Here is a 16,912-nt window from a genome sequence, read left to right on the forward strand (position 1 = left end):
ATTTAAAGTTTAAAAAAAAATGAGTTAATTTAGATAAAAATTTTTGATGGTTAATGTAACCGTGCTTTAACTTTTTCAGTTTTTCTAGGTATGCTAATACCGGATAAAGAAATAGGCATATCTTTGAAATGATAATCACATAACTGCTTTGGTTCTAACGTTAAATAGACTTTTAATAAATTTAACGAGAAATAAGGTGATATTTACAAAAATCAACAAGAAAGTTAATTTGGATTTACAAAAAAAAATGAATTAATTGACTTTACTGAAAATGAATCAGACTTTTGACTGTGTTGATCAAATAATATGATTTCTCTTAACACATTCTTTACTGTACAACGTAATATTCAAGTTGTTTAATCTTGACTGTAAAATTTAGCAACAATCTATTTTTACTCAACTAAACTGACAATATTCGATTCTTTATAATTACCATGACGTAGTTATACAAACAAAAATTTCTATTAAACTGAATATTAATTAACAAAATGATTTATTGTTTTTCCCCTAGGCATAAACGACTATTAAGTAATTCGCCCACAGTTACTATTTTTTTTTTTTTTTTATTTATAAAAGAAATGGAAATAAGTTTAAGAATCGGATTGCGGAATGAAAGAATTAATGGTTTAGGTTGCTTGCAAGACTTACTGGAGAGATAGTTTAGAAGCGATAGCATGCTTTTGAGAAAATTTAGTGCACTGTTTTTAATGAACTCTAATGAATTTTCAATATTAAAAGATTTGCATAAACAAAACATAACTTTGTACACATACTATATTAGTTGGAAAATAATACCATTCACAGTAAAAATCGTTACACAACACTAATTACACAAATATTTTATATTCAAATGCACTACACAGAAATATATATATATATATATATGGTACTACTATTATTATAATTTGGCCAATTGATTAAAATAATTACACTGTTGACGCTTTTTGATTTTTTCACTGATTTCTTATTTTGCGAATACACGTTTTTCCATAGCTATGGACCCTATCTGCGTTCGTTGCTCAGATAGGTACCTCCGAAGGGATTTACTCGAGTATTTTAAGTTGTTTACCTTATTTATGAGACTTTAACGATATTACGAGATAAGAGTATTTACACTTATTTGTTTGAAACTTATTCAACATAGCACGTCTTTGGAAGCTTTATATTGATTGTTTCTTTTAAGAATGAGTATAATAAAAATTGACAAGTTACAATAAAATCATATTAAGCCTGTTTACCGCTTTGACACATATTTCCCTAACACAACCTATACAAATGTTAAAATTTGAAAAACTAGACTTTGACGCTAAATCATAGTTTACTCAAAACAGAAATTACATTACATTTACACATCTTAAACGCGATTTATGTTTAAAAGAGAAATAATCCATACTTGGTATAAATAAATACTGGATTGCATATAAATGATTATAATGACGGCTTTAAGGATTTAAATATTGACACATTACGATTACAAATAAATGCATGATTGAAGATCAAATCAATGTATACAAATTTCACTAGTAAAATAATAAAAAATTTTATGGTACTTATTTAAGAATGAAATTAACAGTTCCTATATCAGTGAATTAATTTTGGAAATGCAACCAAGGCATTAGGCTATTTGTTTACTTCTTCAAAAAAAAATGCTCTAAATGTTTACGGACAGTTCCGTATGAATAAACAATGTCCCGAAGTTTTTAGAAAAAGGTGAGTATGGAGATCACGAATTACGGAAATATTGGCCATAGTCCTTCTTCAATAACGAAAATAACAGAATACTTTGTCCTACCTTAATAAGTCCTTTCGCTTATATTTCCACACTTCAGAAGAAAACTGCACTGTACTTAACTGACCGTCACAATGCTTCCTAATGTCCCTTCTCAGACCCCGCTGTCCTCTGGATTCAACTCCCGGAGAAGAGGTCCACGTTTGTTTGAAGCGTCTGGGTCTTCGTGTGGCAAGGCATTTGTTTCAAGTATCGGGGATTGAACCCGTGTCTCCGTCCTTCATTTCCATGTTGTTGAAATGCAACGATGCGTCACTTATCACATCCATTTGCACTTAAATTTCACTCGCACAGTTTATATATATCCGCCATCCATCGCACTACTTTTCCTCTCTGAATACAGGAAGTCCACGTATATAGATCAATTACAGACTCAGTTCAAAATCACAAATTACGTAGCGTCACCATAAGATGATAAAAATTATGTCTAGGTGTCGATGTTTTAAATATTTGTATAAATAATCTTGTAACGACGAAGTTGCTGTGGATAACGCGTGGTTTAAGTAGCTGGCTGCTAACGGGTCTTTAGCTAGCCATTTTTTTGAAATTTAAACACTTATATATATATATATATATGTATGTATGTATGTATATATGAGTTGACGTATGGTTATGAATTGCGTGTTGGTGATGTTTTCACGATGAAGTGTTGACTTAGAGTAACCTCTCTTCCGTGTAGGCGTTTTCCCAGCTTTTCTTATTTTTTTTTTAAAAAAAATAGACGCTTCATTCTTCTTTTTGTGAATTTTGAATTTCGGATTCTGATTCGCCGCTTTAAGTTTGTGACACCATTTCCCAAAAATCGGTTGATAATTTGGCTTGGGTTTCTAGCGTCTCTTCTGGGCTAGTACGTGATGTTAAAGAGTTTCATAAGCACTTGTGAAGATTGTAGATAAAAAATTTTGGTTTCTGTGTGTTTGTGACGTGATATTTGCGATATCGAGGTACTTAGGTAGTGCGACAGTATGGCTGGAGTAACAATACCATCGACTGGCGAGGTAGAACGGTGGGTGGTTTATTAGTGCGGTCGACGTTTTATGTTTTTTTTTTTTTTTTCTGAAAAGCAGAGAAACTTCTTTACCTGGGACAAATGAAAGAGGTTCGCTTGGCTGCTAAATGAAACAAAATAAAATTTTCCTTGACTTTTTAAAATAAATTGAATTTACATATAAATATGTTTTAATTTGAATATATGAACAATTAATTGAGTGTGTGAGCGTAATTGTCACAATACCCCCCTCCCAAGATGTAGCAAGTGCTGCAACAGAGTGAAGCACGGCTGCATCTAAGGAGAAGTAACATTTGCTAAATATAAAAGTTCAAATTTTAACAAAAAGTACAAATACATGAAAATCCTAACCCTAATCTATGTTGAAGAAAATTTATAAATTTACCAAAAATCCGAACCCTAATGGTAAAATTTCGTGCATGCTGAGAGAGATAATCTTAATCTAGATGAGAGGTTTCAGGTATGGAGTTGGTGGTTAGTTCAAGCTGCTGGACACAAGCTTATGAGGCATGTTTTAAATAATATGACCTTATTCTTAATTGTTTTTTGGAGTTTTTTATTTTTTCTGCGCGGGATACAACTTCTTCTATTTCTTCCAAAGTGCTGGCTGCCCTAGGTAACAAAACAACAAAATAACAATATTATATAATCTTTAGCGTCTTGTATCATCGGGAAAGAGAGCATTGGTTACAGAGGATGGCATGGAGCTTTAATTCCTCCATGTGCGAGGGCAAGGCCACTGCTTGCACTTTTGCTTTTATTCTTTGGCCATGATTCTTTTTCAGTAACATAACTTTAAAATATAAGGAGAGTAAAATGATCAAGGCAAAGTTTCATGTCGCGAACATCCAATTGTGGGAACTTGCAAACATCTTGGTGGATTTGTTATCTGCTTGCTGCTCATAGCTCACTATTCTTTGGCTCGGCGCGTTTTCGCAGGTATTATCACCAAGGAGAAGGGGTGCGTTGAGTCTTTGCTCTAAACGCAAAACTCCACTTCAGAGAGCTCAAATCGGGAATCCATCTCTACCGATTGCTCTGTATACAGGCACTTCTTTGTGCATAACAAAAATTACATCTCCTGGGCCGGTTTCAATGCTGGGTTGCGCACATTGGTGAACATCTTTTTCCAATTTTCCTCTGTAATTTTGATTGCCTCACATCCGATATCTGAAATAAAGTTAAAACAAATGCTGGTAAACAAATTCATTTTTGGGCATTATGCTTCCATATAGTTCATCTTCTTATTAGTTATTTTTATCTTTTAGGGTTAGCCGCTTGGATAAGAAATGCAGTACATTCAACTGAGCTATGCCATAAACAAACTTCTCTTATATTTCTTTCATCAGTTTCCTGCTAAGTTTTCTTTTTTCGCGCTAGTACTTTATTCTTGACTTATACTTTTCTTGCAGTATCTTCTTGCAATTTTTCTTTACTTTTTGCCTACAATCATTGTATTTCTGGGCTTTCATTAGTTTTCATACCATTGTGTATCTTAGTCTGTTTTCCAGCAAGCTGTCACGTAACCTCGACTCGAACCTGGACCGTTGCAAGTTAATTTTTAGTTTTTCTGCTGCCGCTCTGCCTGCAGGACCAGTGGGTTGGTAGCATTGCTGCTGTCTGGTGTACTGCTACCTCTCCCTCGTGACCCACGATTGTTTCCTCTGGTGTGATCTCTTCGCTCCGAGCTGTTTCCTCGATGCGTGGTTACTTGTCGGACTTGTTTTTCTTTATTTCTTGGCCTGTTTCCTCTGTTTTTTTGATTGCGGCGGAAACGGCGCTGCGCGTGACCTCTTGTTGGTGCTTCTGTATTTCTCTCGCTGCCGGAACTGTCTTCATCAGTCCGCTGTGATGGCTGGTGAGTGTTGCGCAATCGATTGTCCTCTCTTCGATAAGGATGATGCCGTTGTCTCCTATTTCTGGAGTCCCTATATACGGTTTTTTCCGTTGACTGCCTACGCACATTTTGTACTTTCCGTTGGCCTGTCGTACCATTGTTATTTCTTTGGGCATTTCGGTCTTTTTGGAAACTCTCTATTTTGTCCAGCTCCTCGCTGTCCCAGAGAATCATCGACAGTTGCTCCGTGTCTTCCAGCTGAACTCCGATGAGCTGCCTTTGGATACGTAACGGTAGCATGTTCTTCACGTTTGAGAGAACTTCCGCTTCCGACATAGAAGGACTTAGTTTTCGGAACGCCTTGACTTGCTTCCAAAAGAATTCACGCAGGGACTTACGTGAATTAGCCCTATAGCGTGTGTTTTTGAGGCGAGTGAGCTTTCGCTGAATAATGGCTTCACTTTGGAAATTCCTTAGAAAAGCACGACGGAAGTTTTCAAAAGTTCTGAATTGTTGGATGTGATTGTTTATCCACATCTTTGCTGCTCCACGTAGGATACGTGGAATTATGTGGAGAAGTTTTTCCTGCGCTATTCCGTATAGCCTGCAATCATCCAACAACCGCTCAAGGAAGGTTGATGGCAGTCCCACATCCGTGTCCGGGTTAAACGATGGCAATTCATCTATTTTAGGAGCTCGAAGAAAACTTTTGCAGCTAGCGTGAGAGTTCACAGATCTTCCACTCTCCTGATTTCCTTGACTGAGGTATTTTAAAATTGGATTTGAAACCGGAGGCGTCGGAGTCCTTCGAGGTGGTTCCATTCCTGAGAAGGCGGGTTGAGGTATGTTTCTTACTGCTTCCCCAACTCTCCTTTTTACCAACTCGGACATCTTCTCCGTTAGGGATGCTGTCAGTTGGTCCACCGTCTGCTGAATAGCTCCTGCTTTCTCCCGTTCGACATCTTGGATTTGCCGGAGTTCCTCAATCCTGGTGCTCTGATTAGTGAGGCTCTCTATTAGCTCCTCTTGTCGTACAGTCATAGAATGTTTAATATTCTCCATCCTTGTCTGCAGCTCTATCCTTTGTGCTTGGGTCTGCGTCTCCAAGTCCATCCGCATGCGCTGCATATCTTCTAGGACCTGTCCCTGCCTTTCCTCCATTTGCCTGACCATCCTCTCTTCCATTTGGCCAGCTTGTGCCGTGAGACGTTCTTCTGTCTTCTGCAACTGTCTGTGCTGCCGCTCTTTCTGTTCTTCCAGATTTTGGGAGATGGTGCGTTTGAAGTCCTCCAGCGCTTCCTTGTTTGACTTCTCGTGTTCGTCCAGCCTCCTGGCTTGCTCCTGTAGTTTCCTCGAGAGGTTTTCTGCCAAATGGTCTTGTTTTTCCATGAGCTTGTCAAGTTTTTTATCTTGTTCTTCTCTTTTCTTCTCCTGTTTTTCTCTATTCTTCTTCTGTTCTTCTCTAATTTTTTTCTGTTCTTCTCTAAGTTCTTCGTTTTTCTTGTTTTCTTCTTTTTGTTGTTTCATGAACTCATCCAGTCGTTGGTTTCGCTCCTCCTCTTTCCGCTCCCGTTCTGCAAGCCACTTTTGTATCGTTGATAGGAGAGATTTCTGAAAATCAACATTAGTGCTGTTCGGCTGATGGTTGTCTCTATTTCCTTGAGTGACATCATTTTCTGTAACTGGACTTGTATCCCTCTGGTCACCACATTTGGGACAATTTCGAGCCTCATCAGTGGGATCCAAATTTTGTTCCCATAGGTCACGTCCACACGTGCGACAACGTTGTGCTTCTTCCATTGCAGACATCCTGTTTCTTGGTCGTTGCCTCAAGGTAGATGGCCTCAACTGTGGCATCTGCAAGTAGACTTAAATAACTGGGTTGTCAGAATGATTCTTATTAAAATTTGTCTAAAATTAATTCTAATTATCTGACCTATGCTGTCAATCACTCTAAACTTCGTACTCTAAGTTCACCTTAATACGCAAAAATATTACTATTTCATCAATGTAGCATGCCAAGCTACTTTAGCACCACACGTTTTCCACAACAACTTAGTTCATTCTATTTTTTTTAAATATATTCACATATATATTTATGTGTATATACAAATAGTGTATTAACAGATAAAATATCTAAAACACAATAATATGTAAGTAATAAAATGCATGTGTAAATAAAAGTATTAAATCTGACCTATTCTAAACATATATCTATATATGACTATATAATTATATTAATACTAATGTTATTCACTAGAAACAAACTTAGCTAAATTTATGCTTCAACATACCAAAAATTTGCATGTTCATTTACATTAGTCGCTTACCTGGTGCATTACCTTTTTGTTTTCTTCTTTCCTTCTTTTCTTCTCTTTTTTTTAACAAACAAAATGGTGTATCTCTTTTCTCCTTTCTCTTCCAATCACACAAACCAACAAACAAACATGAGGTAAGAACAAATATTATTATTATTATTTTTTTTTTTTTTTTTTTTTTTACGCATGTGCTGAAATGAAATAAAATTGATTGCGAGGGGGAGTAGAACGCTTAATCGTTCCCTACGGGTAATCTCGAAATAATGATTCTTTGAATACAAAGTTACCTAATTTCATATCACGCTTCCCATTCTTAATTTTAGTATTACGGAATAGACTTGATTACTGTTTTCGTTCGCTGTTTGAAATTTACTATGTATGCTTCTCCAAACTAGATTTCCTACTTTTTTTTTTTTTTTTTTTTTTAAGCTTACTACGCTTTTCGGTCCTGAAATAAAATTAACTACGCATGTTGGTCCTTCAAATGAGATTAACTACGCATTCGGGTCCCTGTCCGGGCGCCATTTCTTGTAACACTATGGTTCCTGTATTGGAAGCCAAGTTTTGTAATGATAATGTTATTGTCTCGGGCGCTAAGTTTTGCAACGATTGAAAATAACTAATAATTAAAGGAAAATTTCTGCTCGGGCTGCCAAATAGAATTACTGCGTGATATTATGAATAAGCAGATCTTACGTATTTGGGCGATGAAGAATATGAAACGTATTGTTTTTGGAATTTGATTTCTTATTTTTAATTTGCATATTTAATTTGAACTAGAATGAATAATTAAGGCACTCACGGATGAGCCTAATATGCATCAGAAAAATGAATACCTGACCTTGTACTTGAAAAGTGAATGGTACTGATGAGCGACAACTCATTTGCCTATTACACAAATGAAAAAAAAAATGAATGAGAGTTTGAAGAATTGAAGTTGACTCCACGGGGCTCGAACTTCAGTTCTCCAAGGTAAAGATACAGTTTTGCTAAGATGGTTAGGAATTAAAAAAAATGATATATATATATATATATATATATATATATAACGAAAGATGACCTAATGTCTAATCGATCCTGTTTTCCCCATAACGGTGTTTTCAAGGCGCTAGGAAAACAGGTGCGTAGTTAATGGTTAAGTGATTTAAACATGCGGAGCAAAAATCTCACAAGCTGCAAAGCTGAAAGAAAGATTTTTCGCTAATGGCTTGTTCAGTTGGCTACACTGACTATTACTCTGTTACCGAAGTGTGTGGAGATAGCAAAAATAGTTAAAAAGCAACAAACAAGGAAAGTTTAATTTAAAGTTTAAAAAAAAAAATGAGTTAATTTAGATAAAAATTTTTGATGGTTAATGTAACCGTGCTTCAACTTTTTCAGTTCTTCTAGGTATGCTAATACCGGATAAAGAAATAGGCATATCTTTGAAATGATAATCACATAACTGCTTTGGTTCTAACGTCAAATAGACTTTTAATAAATTTAACGAGAAATAAGGTGATATTTACAAAAATCAACAAGAAAGTTAATTTGGATTTACAAAAAAAATGAATTAATTGACTTTACTGAAAATGAATCAGACTTTTGACTGTTTTGATCAAATAATATGATTTCTCTTAACACATTCTTTACTGTACAACGTAATATTCAAGTTGTTTAATCTTGACTGTAAAATTTAGCAACAATCTATTTCTACTCAACTAAACTGACAATATTCGATTCTTTATAATTACCATGACGTAGTTATACAAACAAAAATTTCTATTAAACTGAATATTAATTAACAAAATGATTTATTGTTTTTCCCCTAGGCATAAACGACTATTAAGTAATTCGCCCACAGTTACTATCTTTTTTTTTTATTTATAAAAGAAATGGAAATAAGTTTAAGAATCGGATTGCGGAATGAAAGAATTAATGGTTTAGGTTGCTTGCAAGACTTACTGGAGAGATAGTTTAGAAGCGATAGCATGCTTTTGAGAAAATTTAGTGCACTGTTTTTAATGAACTCTAATGAATTTTCAATATTAAAAGATTTGCATAAACAAAACATAACTTTGTACACATACTATATTAGTTGGAAAATAATACCATTCACAGTAAAAATCGTTACACAACACTAATTACACAAATATTTTATATTCAAATGCACTACACAGAAATATATATATATATATGGTACTACTATTATTATAATTTGGCCAATTGATTAAAATAATTACACTGTTGACGCTTTTTGATTTTTTCACTGATTTCTTATTTTGCGAATACACGTTTCTCCATAGCTATGGACCCTATCTGCGTTCGTTGCTCAGATAGGTACCTCCGAAGGGATTTACTCGAGTATTTTAAGTTGTTTACCTTATTTATGAGACTTTAACGATATTGCGAGATAAGAGTATTTACACTTATTTGTTTGAAACTTACTCAACATAGCACGTCTTTGGAAGCTTTATATTGATTGTTTCTTTTAAGAATGAGTATAATAAAAATTGACAAGTTACAATAAAATCATATTAAGCCTGTTTACCGCTTTGACACATATTTCCCTAACACAACCTATACAAATGTTAAAATTTGAAAAACTAGACTTTGACGCTAAATCATAGTTTACTCAAAACAGAAATTACATTACATTCACACATCTTAAACGCGATTTATGTTTAAAAGAGAAATAATCCATACTTGGTATAAATAAATACTGGATTGCATATAAATGATTATAATGACGGCTTTAAGGATTTAAATATTGACACATTACGATTACAAATAAATGCATGATTGAAGATCAAATCAATGTATACAAATTTCACTAGTAAAATAATCAAAAATTTTATGGTACTTATTTAAGAATGAAATTAACAGTTCCTATATCAGTGAATTAATTTTGGAAATGCAACCAAGGCATTAGGCTATTTGTTTACTTCTTCAAAAAAAAAAATGCTCTAAATGTTTACGGACAGTTCCGTATGAATAAACAATGTCCCGAAGTTTTTAGAAAAAGGTGAGTATGGAGATCACGAATTACGGAAATATTGGCCATAGTCCTTCTTCAATAACGAAAATAACAGAATACTTTGTCCTACCTTAATAAGTCCTTCCGCTTATATTTCCACACTTCAGAAGAAAACTGCACTGTACTTAACTGACCGTCACAATGCTTCCTAATGTCCCTTCTCAGACCCCGCTGTCCTCTGGATTCAACTCCCGGAGAAGAGGTCCACGTTTGTCTGAAGCGTCTGGGTCTTCGTGTGGCAAGGCATTTGTTTCAAGTATCGGGGATCGAACCCGTGTCTCCGTCCTTCATTTCCATGTTGTTGAAATGCAACGATGCGTCACTTATCACATCCATCTGCACTTAAATTTCACTCGCACAGTTTATATATATCCGCCATCCATCGCACTACTTTTCCTCTCTGAATACAGGAAGTCCACGTATATAGATCAATTACAGACTCAGTTCAAAATCACAAATTACGTAGCGTCACCATAAGATGATAAAAATTATGTCTAGGTGTCGATGTTTTAAATATTTGTATAAATAATCTTGTAACGACGAAGTTGCTGTGAATAACGCGTGGTTTAAGTAGCTGGCTGCTAACGGGTCTTTAGCTAGCCATTTTTTTGAAATTTAAACACTTAAATATATATATATATATATATATATATATATATATATATATATATATATATATATATATGTATGTATGTATATATATATATATATATATATGTATGTATATATGAGTTGACGTATGCTTATGAATTGCGTGTTGGTGATGTTTTCACGATGAAGTGTTGACTTAGAGTAACCTCTCTTCCGTGTAGGCGTTTTCCCAGCTTTCCTTATTTTTTTTTTTAAAAAAATAGACGCTTCATTCTTCTTTTTGTGAATTTTGAATTTCGGATTCTGATTCGCCGCTTTAAGTTTGTGACACCATTTCCCAAAAATCGGTTGATAATTTGGCTTGGGTTTCTAGCGTCTCTTCTGGGCTAGTACGTGATGTTAAAGAGTTTCATAAGCACTTGTGAAGATTGTAGATAAAAAATTTTGGTTTCTGTGTGTTTGTGACGTGATATTTGCGATATCGAGGTACTTAGGTAGTGCGACAGTATGGCTGGAGTAACAATACCATCGACTGGCGAGGTAGAACGGTGGGTGGTTTATTAGTGCGGTCGACGTTTTATGTTTTTTTTTCTGAAAAGCAGAGAAACTTCTTTACCTGGGACAAATGAAAGAGGTTCGCTTGGCTGCTAAATGAAACAAAATAAAATTTTCCTTGACTTTTTAAAATAAATTGAATTTACATATAAATATGTTTTAATTTGAATATATGAACAATTAATTGAGTGTGTGAGCGTAATTGTCACAAGTTGTCATTTTTTGTTTTCCTTCTCCGGAATTTGAAGGCAAAGTATAAGCCAAATGCCTATCGCCGATTAAGATATTTGGTCGGCAGCAAAAATCTGGCGAGCTGCTTTTCGCGTAGCGTATAAATTAGTGTGCTCGACAATTATGACGCCCAACTTCGAACCCAAATTTTTGGTCTATAAGAAAAAGTTCGGACTGTGAAATATAATTTTGTAGATACTACTTTGGTCACTTTCCACTAGATTTTAGTATTCTTCATTGCTCTTAAGAGGCCTAATCACTGCGAAATTAAAATACCGATAATTTTACAGTAATTATGTGATATCTTCAAATAGCAATCTTCAATGTTTTCAATCTTTTCGCTGTACGTTTTGCCTTCTTTTTGAATACTTTGAACTTTGTGTAACTTCTGTGGCAGGTCGTAGCTTTTAACATGAATTGTGTTTTGCAGGTAGTAACTGATGAAAATAATAACTCCAAGGGATATGGTTTTGTACAGTTTGAAACTGAAGAAGCAGCCAATAAATCCATAGAAAAGGTGAATGGAATGTTGCTAAATGGGAAGAAGGTAAGTTTAACGTATTCTTGTATGTAATCTTCTGGGGGAAAAATGTGTTACGTGATTATTTATCCGCTGCAGTAGCTTTTCTGGCTTTCTCTTAGGAACTGGGTAATTTCTTCAGATGAATTGTTGTAAAGATAGGAAAAATTTTGCTCACGGAACACATTTGAACGAATCAAATTACTCAACATGCCACGATTATGCTGGCGAGCTGTTTAAGAACAATGAATGTTGGGAGTACCACTAGTGAGACACAAGACAATGAAACAACACGTTGTAGAGGGGACCTCGAAGAAGAATGACTGGGTGATTCATCCGAAATATGTGGATAGTACGATCCTTTCAGGTGGAAAATCGATTCGATTCCCACATTAAGCTGTAGGTCCACGTCCCATATAGCCTCGCTGCTGAATCGAACTCTAAACTAGATTCAAATCAAAATTCATTCGAAATAGATTTAAAAAGAAAAATAGGAAGGAACACTGTTGGAAGGGTAATTTCGTAGGAAAATTTGCTTCCTGGAGTAATAGATGTTATGTATATATAAGCAGAGATGAAAGTTTTCATTTTCAATCAGAAATTATTATGTTCGTGTCATTATTTTATATATTTTTATTTTCATGAAATTGATTTATATATATATATATATATATATATATATATATATATATATATATATATATAATATGTGGGTGGGTGGTGGTTTGACCTTGATTCCAGCTGCTAAAGAGGTTATAATTTAGTGGCCACCAATAAATATATATTACTGGGAATAATATAAAGCTTTTCAAACGAGACCAAGAGATAGGGCAGAACGATCATTGTAAATGAATACAGCAGAACAGAAGATTCTGAGAACTCTTGGCCAATCGTATTTTCTGATGTACATATATCATTTAAGTTTTTGAACCTATTTCAGAAAATTAACTACTGGTTTATGTATATATATTATATGAGCGTTATTGTAATATACATCCATCGTCTAATGTTAAACGTTGGTGTAGGAATGGGACTTCAGTTAATTTTCCTTTTGCATAGTTCTATAAAATAACGGATTCCTCTTTTTTTTTTTTTGGAAAGGCGCTTTAGTGTGTCGGTGAAAAGAACAGTTATGTACATGAAGTTGACAGTCCAGTGGTAGACTGTACCCGCCTAACGCAAGGGTTTGGAGTTAGATTTATTCGTATGTTACTGATTTTAGATCGTATTGTTGTTGGTATTTATCGCTTTCCTTTAAAGTAAATAAATGCCCACGAGATTTATTTATTGTGGATTTAATTTTTGAAAGTTCAGCACACTATTTTGAAAATTAAAAGTACTCAACCAAGTGCTTGATTCGTTCACAAGTGGTTTGTTACCTGGAAAGCCCTTCTGTTACTTAAAATGAAATATTTGACACAATGAAGGTTCAGATTGCCCGAATGAATATCAGGAATTAAGAACAAAAACTAGTCCCTAAAGAGTACTTCGAAACTTAGTCTGTATTCCACGTTAAGTAGTAAGTCCACGTCTTTAGTCTTGGTACTGAAAGTGACGCTACCTTTGTATCTGACCAACAATTTAAAAGGTGCAGTAGGGTTGTATTACAGTAATAAAATGTCGAATAACTAAGTTGGGTATATGAATAAGGACACTCATGGAAACCTGTGAGAAACACAGGTACGTAGGTAAAAGGTAAGCATACAAGGAATCTAGTTTTGAATTTACTTAGTGATTGCGGCTGTTTTCTTTCTTGTAGAATTTAAGTTTACATTCTTTACTTACAGGTCCATGTAGGTAAATTTATTCCTCGTAGTGAACGTGAGAAAGAACTCGATAATGAGAGTCTACGTCAGATGTTCGAGAAATACGGAGGAATAACCAGTCATAAGGTAAATTTTTTGTTTCGGAATAATTATTAGTCTGGTAATATAATTCCCCAAAATTAAAGGCTTCATTGTGTTAATTGGGAAACCTCCATAATTGTAGATATAAACAGAGTGTACTCTACCTTACATTGTATCCCCAGGATCATCCATCTACCTTTAACACACACAGTTTTGTGTTTCTGCAATTCTTTTCAATGTGGAGTTAATTAACGACATCCCTTGTTGCAGGGATGAAGGTGTAGCTTGAATGCTACAATATTCAGTGCCATAAAGACACAAGTACTTGACCAATCTCGTATTAGTGGTAGAACGTTCATCTCTGGTGCTTGGGGTCTCGGGTTCGATCCCAGCCCCCGCCAAGTGAACTTTGTGGTGGACAAACACCATGTGCGTGTGGGTTTTCTCGGGGTCCTCCCGTTTCCTCCCAGTTTCTTCATTCATTCATTACTCATCATCACCGTCTCCTTTAGCCTAACCGGCATAACCGCGGGACGAAAAACTCAAAGATTTCATTTCATTTTCCAATCTCGTATTGTTAATCTTAGTCTTTTCGCAGACATGAATTGCTTCACCCAGAAGTAGGTTTTGTATCTAAGTTTAATACCCTTTCAATGAATACTTAAAATATGTAATGTAGTTTATGTAAGGAACAAATTTCTCTCTCACTAACGTGCTATTGATGTAGACTAGTTCCCTCTTATGAACCGAGCGGGACTTAAAATGAGAATAGATGGTAAATGAGTCACTTTCCAAAGGATAGGTTAAGTTCAGAGTTAGCGTTTCAGACTACTGTTTATCTCTGAAAGGTCAAGGTGTTCGTTTGCCAGTTACGGGAGACTGCACAGAGATCGACTGAATGAAATTAGTCTCCTCCGTTTATATGCCACGGAAGAGAGAGTACTGAAACGTTGAGTAGTAGTATTGCCTGTGGTGTCTCAAGTCAATGATCTCGACATGTGCAGAAAAACTTCAGTTTGAGAGGAATACGTTCTTCAGCATAATGAAATTAGGAAATTTTTACATTAGAAAAAAAAAAAAAAAATCCACGTGCGTGAAATATACTTTCTATAGAATTAAAATATCGATTTCCGTTTCTTACTTCCTCAACGACGAAAGTGAGCTAGCCTCGCGTAGTGGTATTTTACTTTACTGTATAGAATCACAAATGAATAAAGTAATGCCCAATAATATGTGATAAATACAAAATTCCAATATATAATTGATTGATTCTCTTATCTGAGTCTTATATGAATTGAGTATACTGTGTATATAATTCGATCACAGGTAAACACAATACTTGGAAAATTAACATTTTCAAATAATTCCATTAATATTATGAATCACATGCTAGTATTTATATTATACCGGGTGAGGCATTTAAAACTTTAAAAAAAAATATCTGGAATACTACAAATCGGATTTAAATCAAGTTATAACAAAAGTTGTTCGTTTCGAAGGGGGACACCCAAAGATACTACACTCGACCCTCTGCTCCACCCCGCGGGTAAGGGAGTTGGTCAACTTTGAAATCTTAAATGGGAACCCCATTTTTTTTTTATTAAAGATTCTTATTTTCAGGGGAAAAATAGGTAACTTTTGTATTGAATTTTTTTTTTCGTTCCGTGATAGGTGGCGCTGTAATCGACAACAATCAAAATTGGTTATTAACAGTTAAATGAAGCATTTAAAACGGTTTTTGGAAATACCTGGAAAACTACAAATCGGATTTTAAAAAAAAGTTGTTAGTTTCGAAGGGCGACATCCAACGGTGCTACACTCGACCCCCTACCCCACCCCGCGAGGGTGGAAGGGGGTCAGCTTTGAAATCTTAAATAGGAACACCCATTTTTTATTACAGATTCGGTTTCTCCGGGGAGAAAATACGTAACTTTTGTGTTTTAACATTTTTTCGTTTCGTGATAGATGAGGCTATAATCGACAAAAATCAAAATGGGTTACGAACAGTTAAAAAATATATCAAGAAATACGCATCAGATTAAGTTGACCCCCCGTTGCCGCAGGAGGTGGCAGGGTTTGCCCAAGTGGACCCAGCCTGAAAAACCCGCCGGGTTTTTTTGGGTTGGACCCACCTGAAAAAAAAAAACCTTAAAACCCACCTGGGTTTTTGAGCTTTTTGTTAGTATATTATTAGTACAACTAAGGTGCTCACATTCAAAGTGACTTTTATCAGATTTTGGACTTCCTTTGGGCGAGATAGATGCTTTCACGTTAAGGGATACAACATTCAACATAAGACCTTTATAAAGTTCTGAATGCATAGAATGAATAAAAAAAAAAAACTTACCTTAGCTTGAGATAATTATAAAACAAATTAATGTATGGATTCTGCTTAGAGCCTACTTGAAGTAAAATATGCAATTTTATATTTTAGAAAATACTTTTCGTGAATAGTGTGCTCGCCAGCTTGGCGATGCCGAGGGACATTATCTCTCATACGTTTGATGGGTTTAAGGCCATAGGTGCAGGTACTACCAGTAAATATGTAGTGTATTCGTAAAACTATTAACATTATTTTTGATTACCTTTGATGGTAACACAAGTATTCTTCAGTAAAATTTGGTTTTCCAACAACAACACTTTAGTTCAGTTATTTGTTGCTACTCTTCAAATAAGCATTCTGAAGAATCAACACCAGCAGTAGCGTAAAACATCTTGTCAAATTTAAGAAGCTTAATGTTCAGAGTTCCGAAAACTACGTAACACTTACTATTTCAAGTGCTGAATTCAAACTTCCATACTAGTGTACGTTTCAATGTACAATAAAGAAAGCTGCATTTTCGAAGAAAAAAAAAAAAAAAACGTCGCGATAAAAGTGCTCGGGCCCGCAATTCAACGCACAAAGCATCGGAAGTGAATATTTCAACCATAAAACTATTTATTTTACGCGGAAAGATCTTTAATTTCATTTAAGACATTTTGAAACATTCACTATATAAAATATGAATTATATCGTTGTTAATTGTTTTAGATTAATTTTCTGGAAAGACCGGAAAATTTATTTTCTGGTAATTTCAACACGGGCGTCGTTGTCGGGGGACGCGTACACCCGAGTTTTTAGTCAAATGTACTTAAGGAATATAACATAACTTTTGTCGAAAAGAGGATTTTGATTTAGATTCATCCGAGCCCCTCCCCA

At 35.0% G+C, this 16,912-nt stretch overlaps 1 protein-coding gene across 1 annotated transcript in view; it reads left to right on the plus strand.

Annotated features, from left to right (window-relative positions):
• Positions 1 to 16,912, plus strand: part of LOC145687949 (uncharacterized) — a 137,956-nt gene that overhangs the window by 19,333 nt on the left and 101,711 nt on the right. The window contains exons 4-5 of the mRNA XM_081761542.1: positions 11,777 to 11,893; positions 13,654 to 13,758. Of these exons, the coding sequence (XP_081617668.1) occupies positions 11,777 to 11,893; positions 13,654 to 13,758 (222 nt within the window). The remainder of the gene's footprint in view (positions 1 to 11,776; positions 11,894 to 13,653; positions 13,759 to 16,912) is intronic.

Source organism: Thermobia domestica, chromosome 6 (assembly GCF_964235325.1).
Source record: "Thermobia domestica chromosome 6, izTheDome1.hap1.1, whole genome shotgun sequence".
In the NCBI taxonomy this organism is placed as follows: domain Eukaryota; kingdom Metazoa; phylum Arthropoda; class Insecta; order Zygentoma; family Lepismatidae; genus Thermobia; species Thermobia domestica.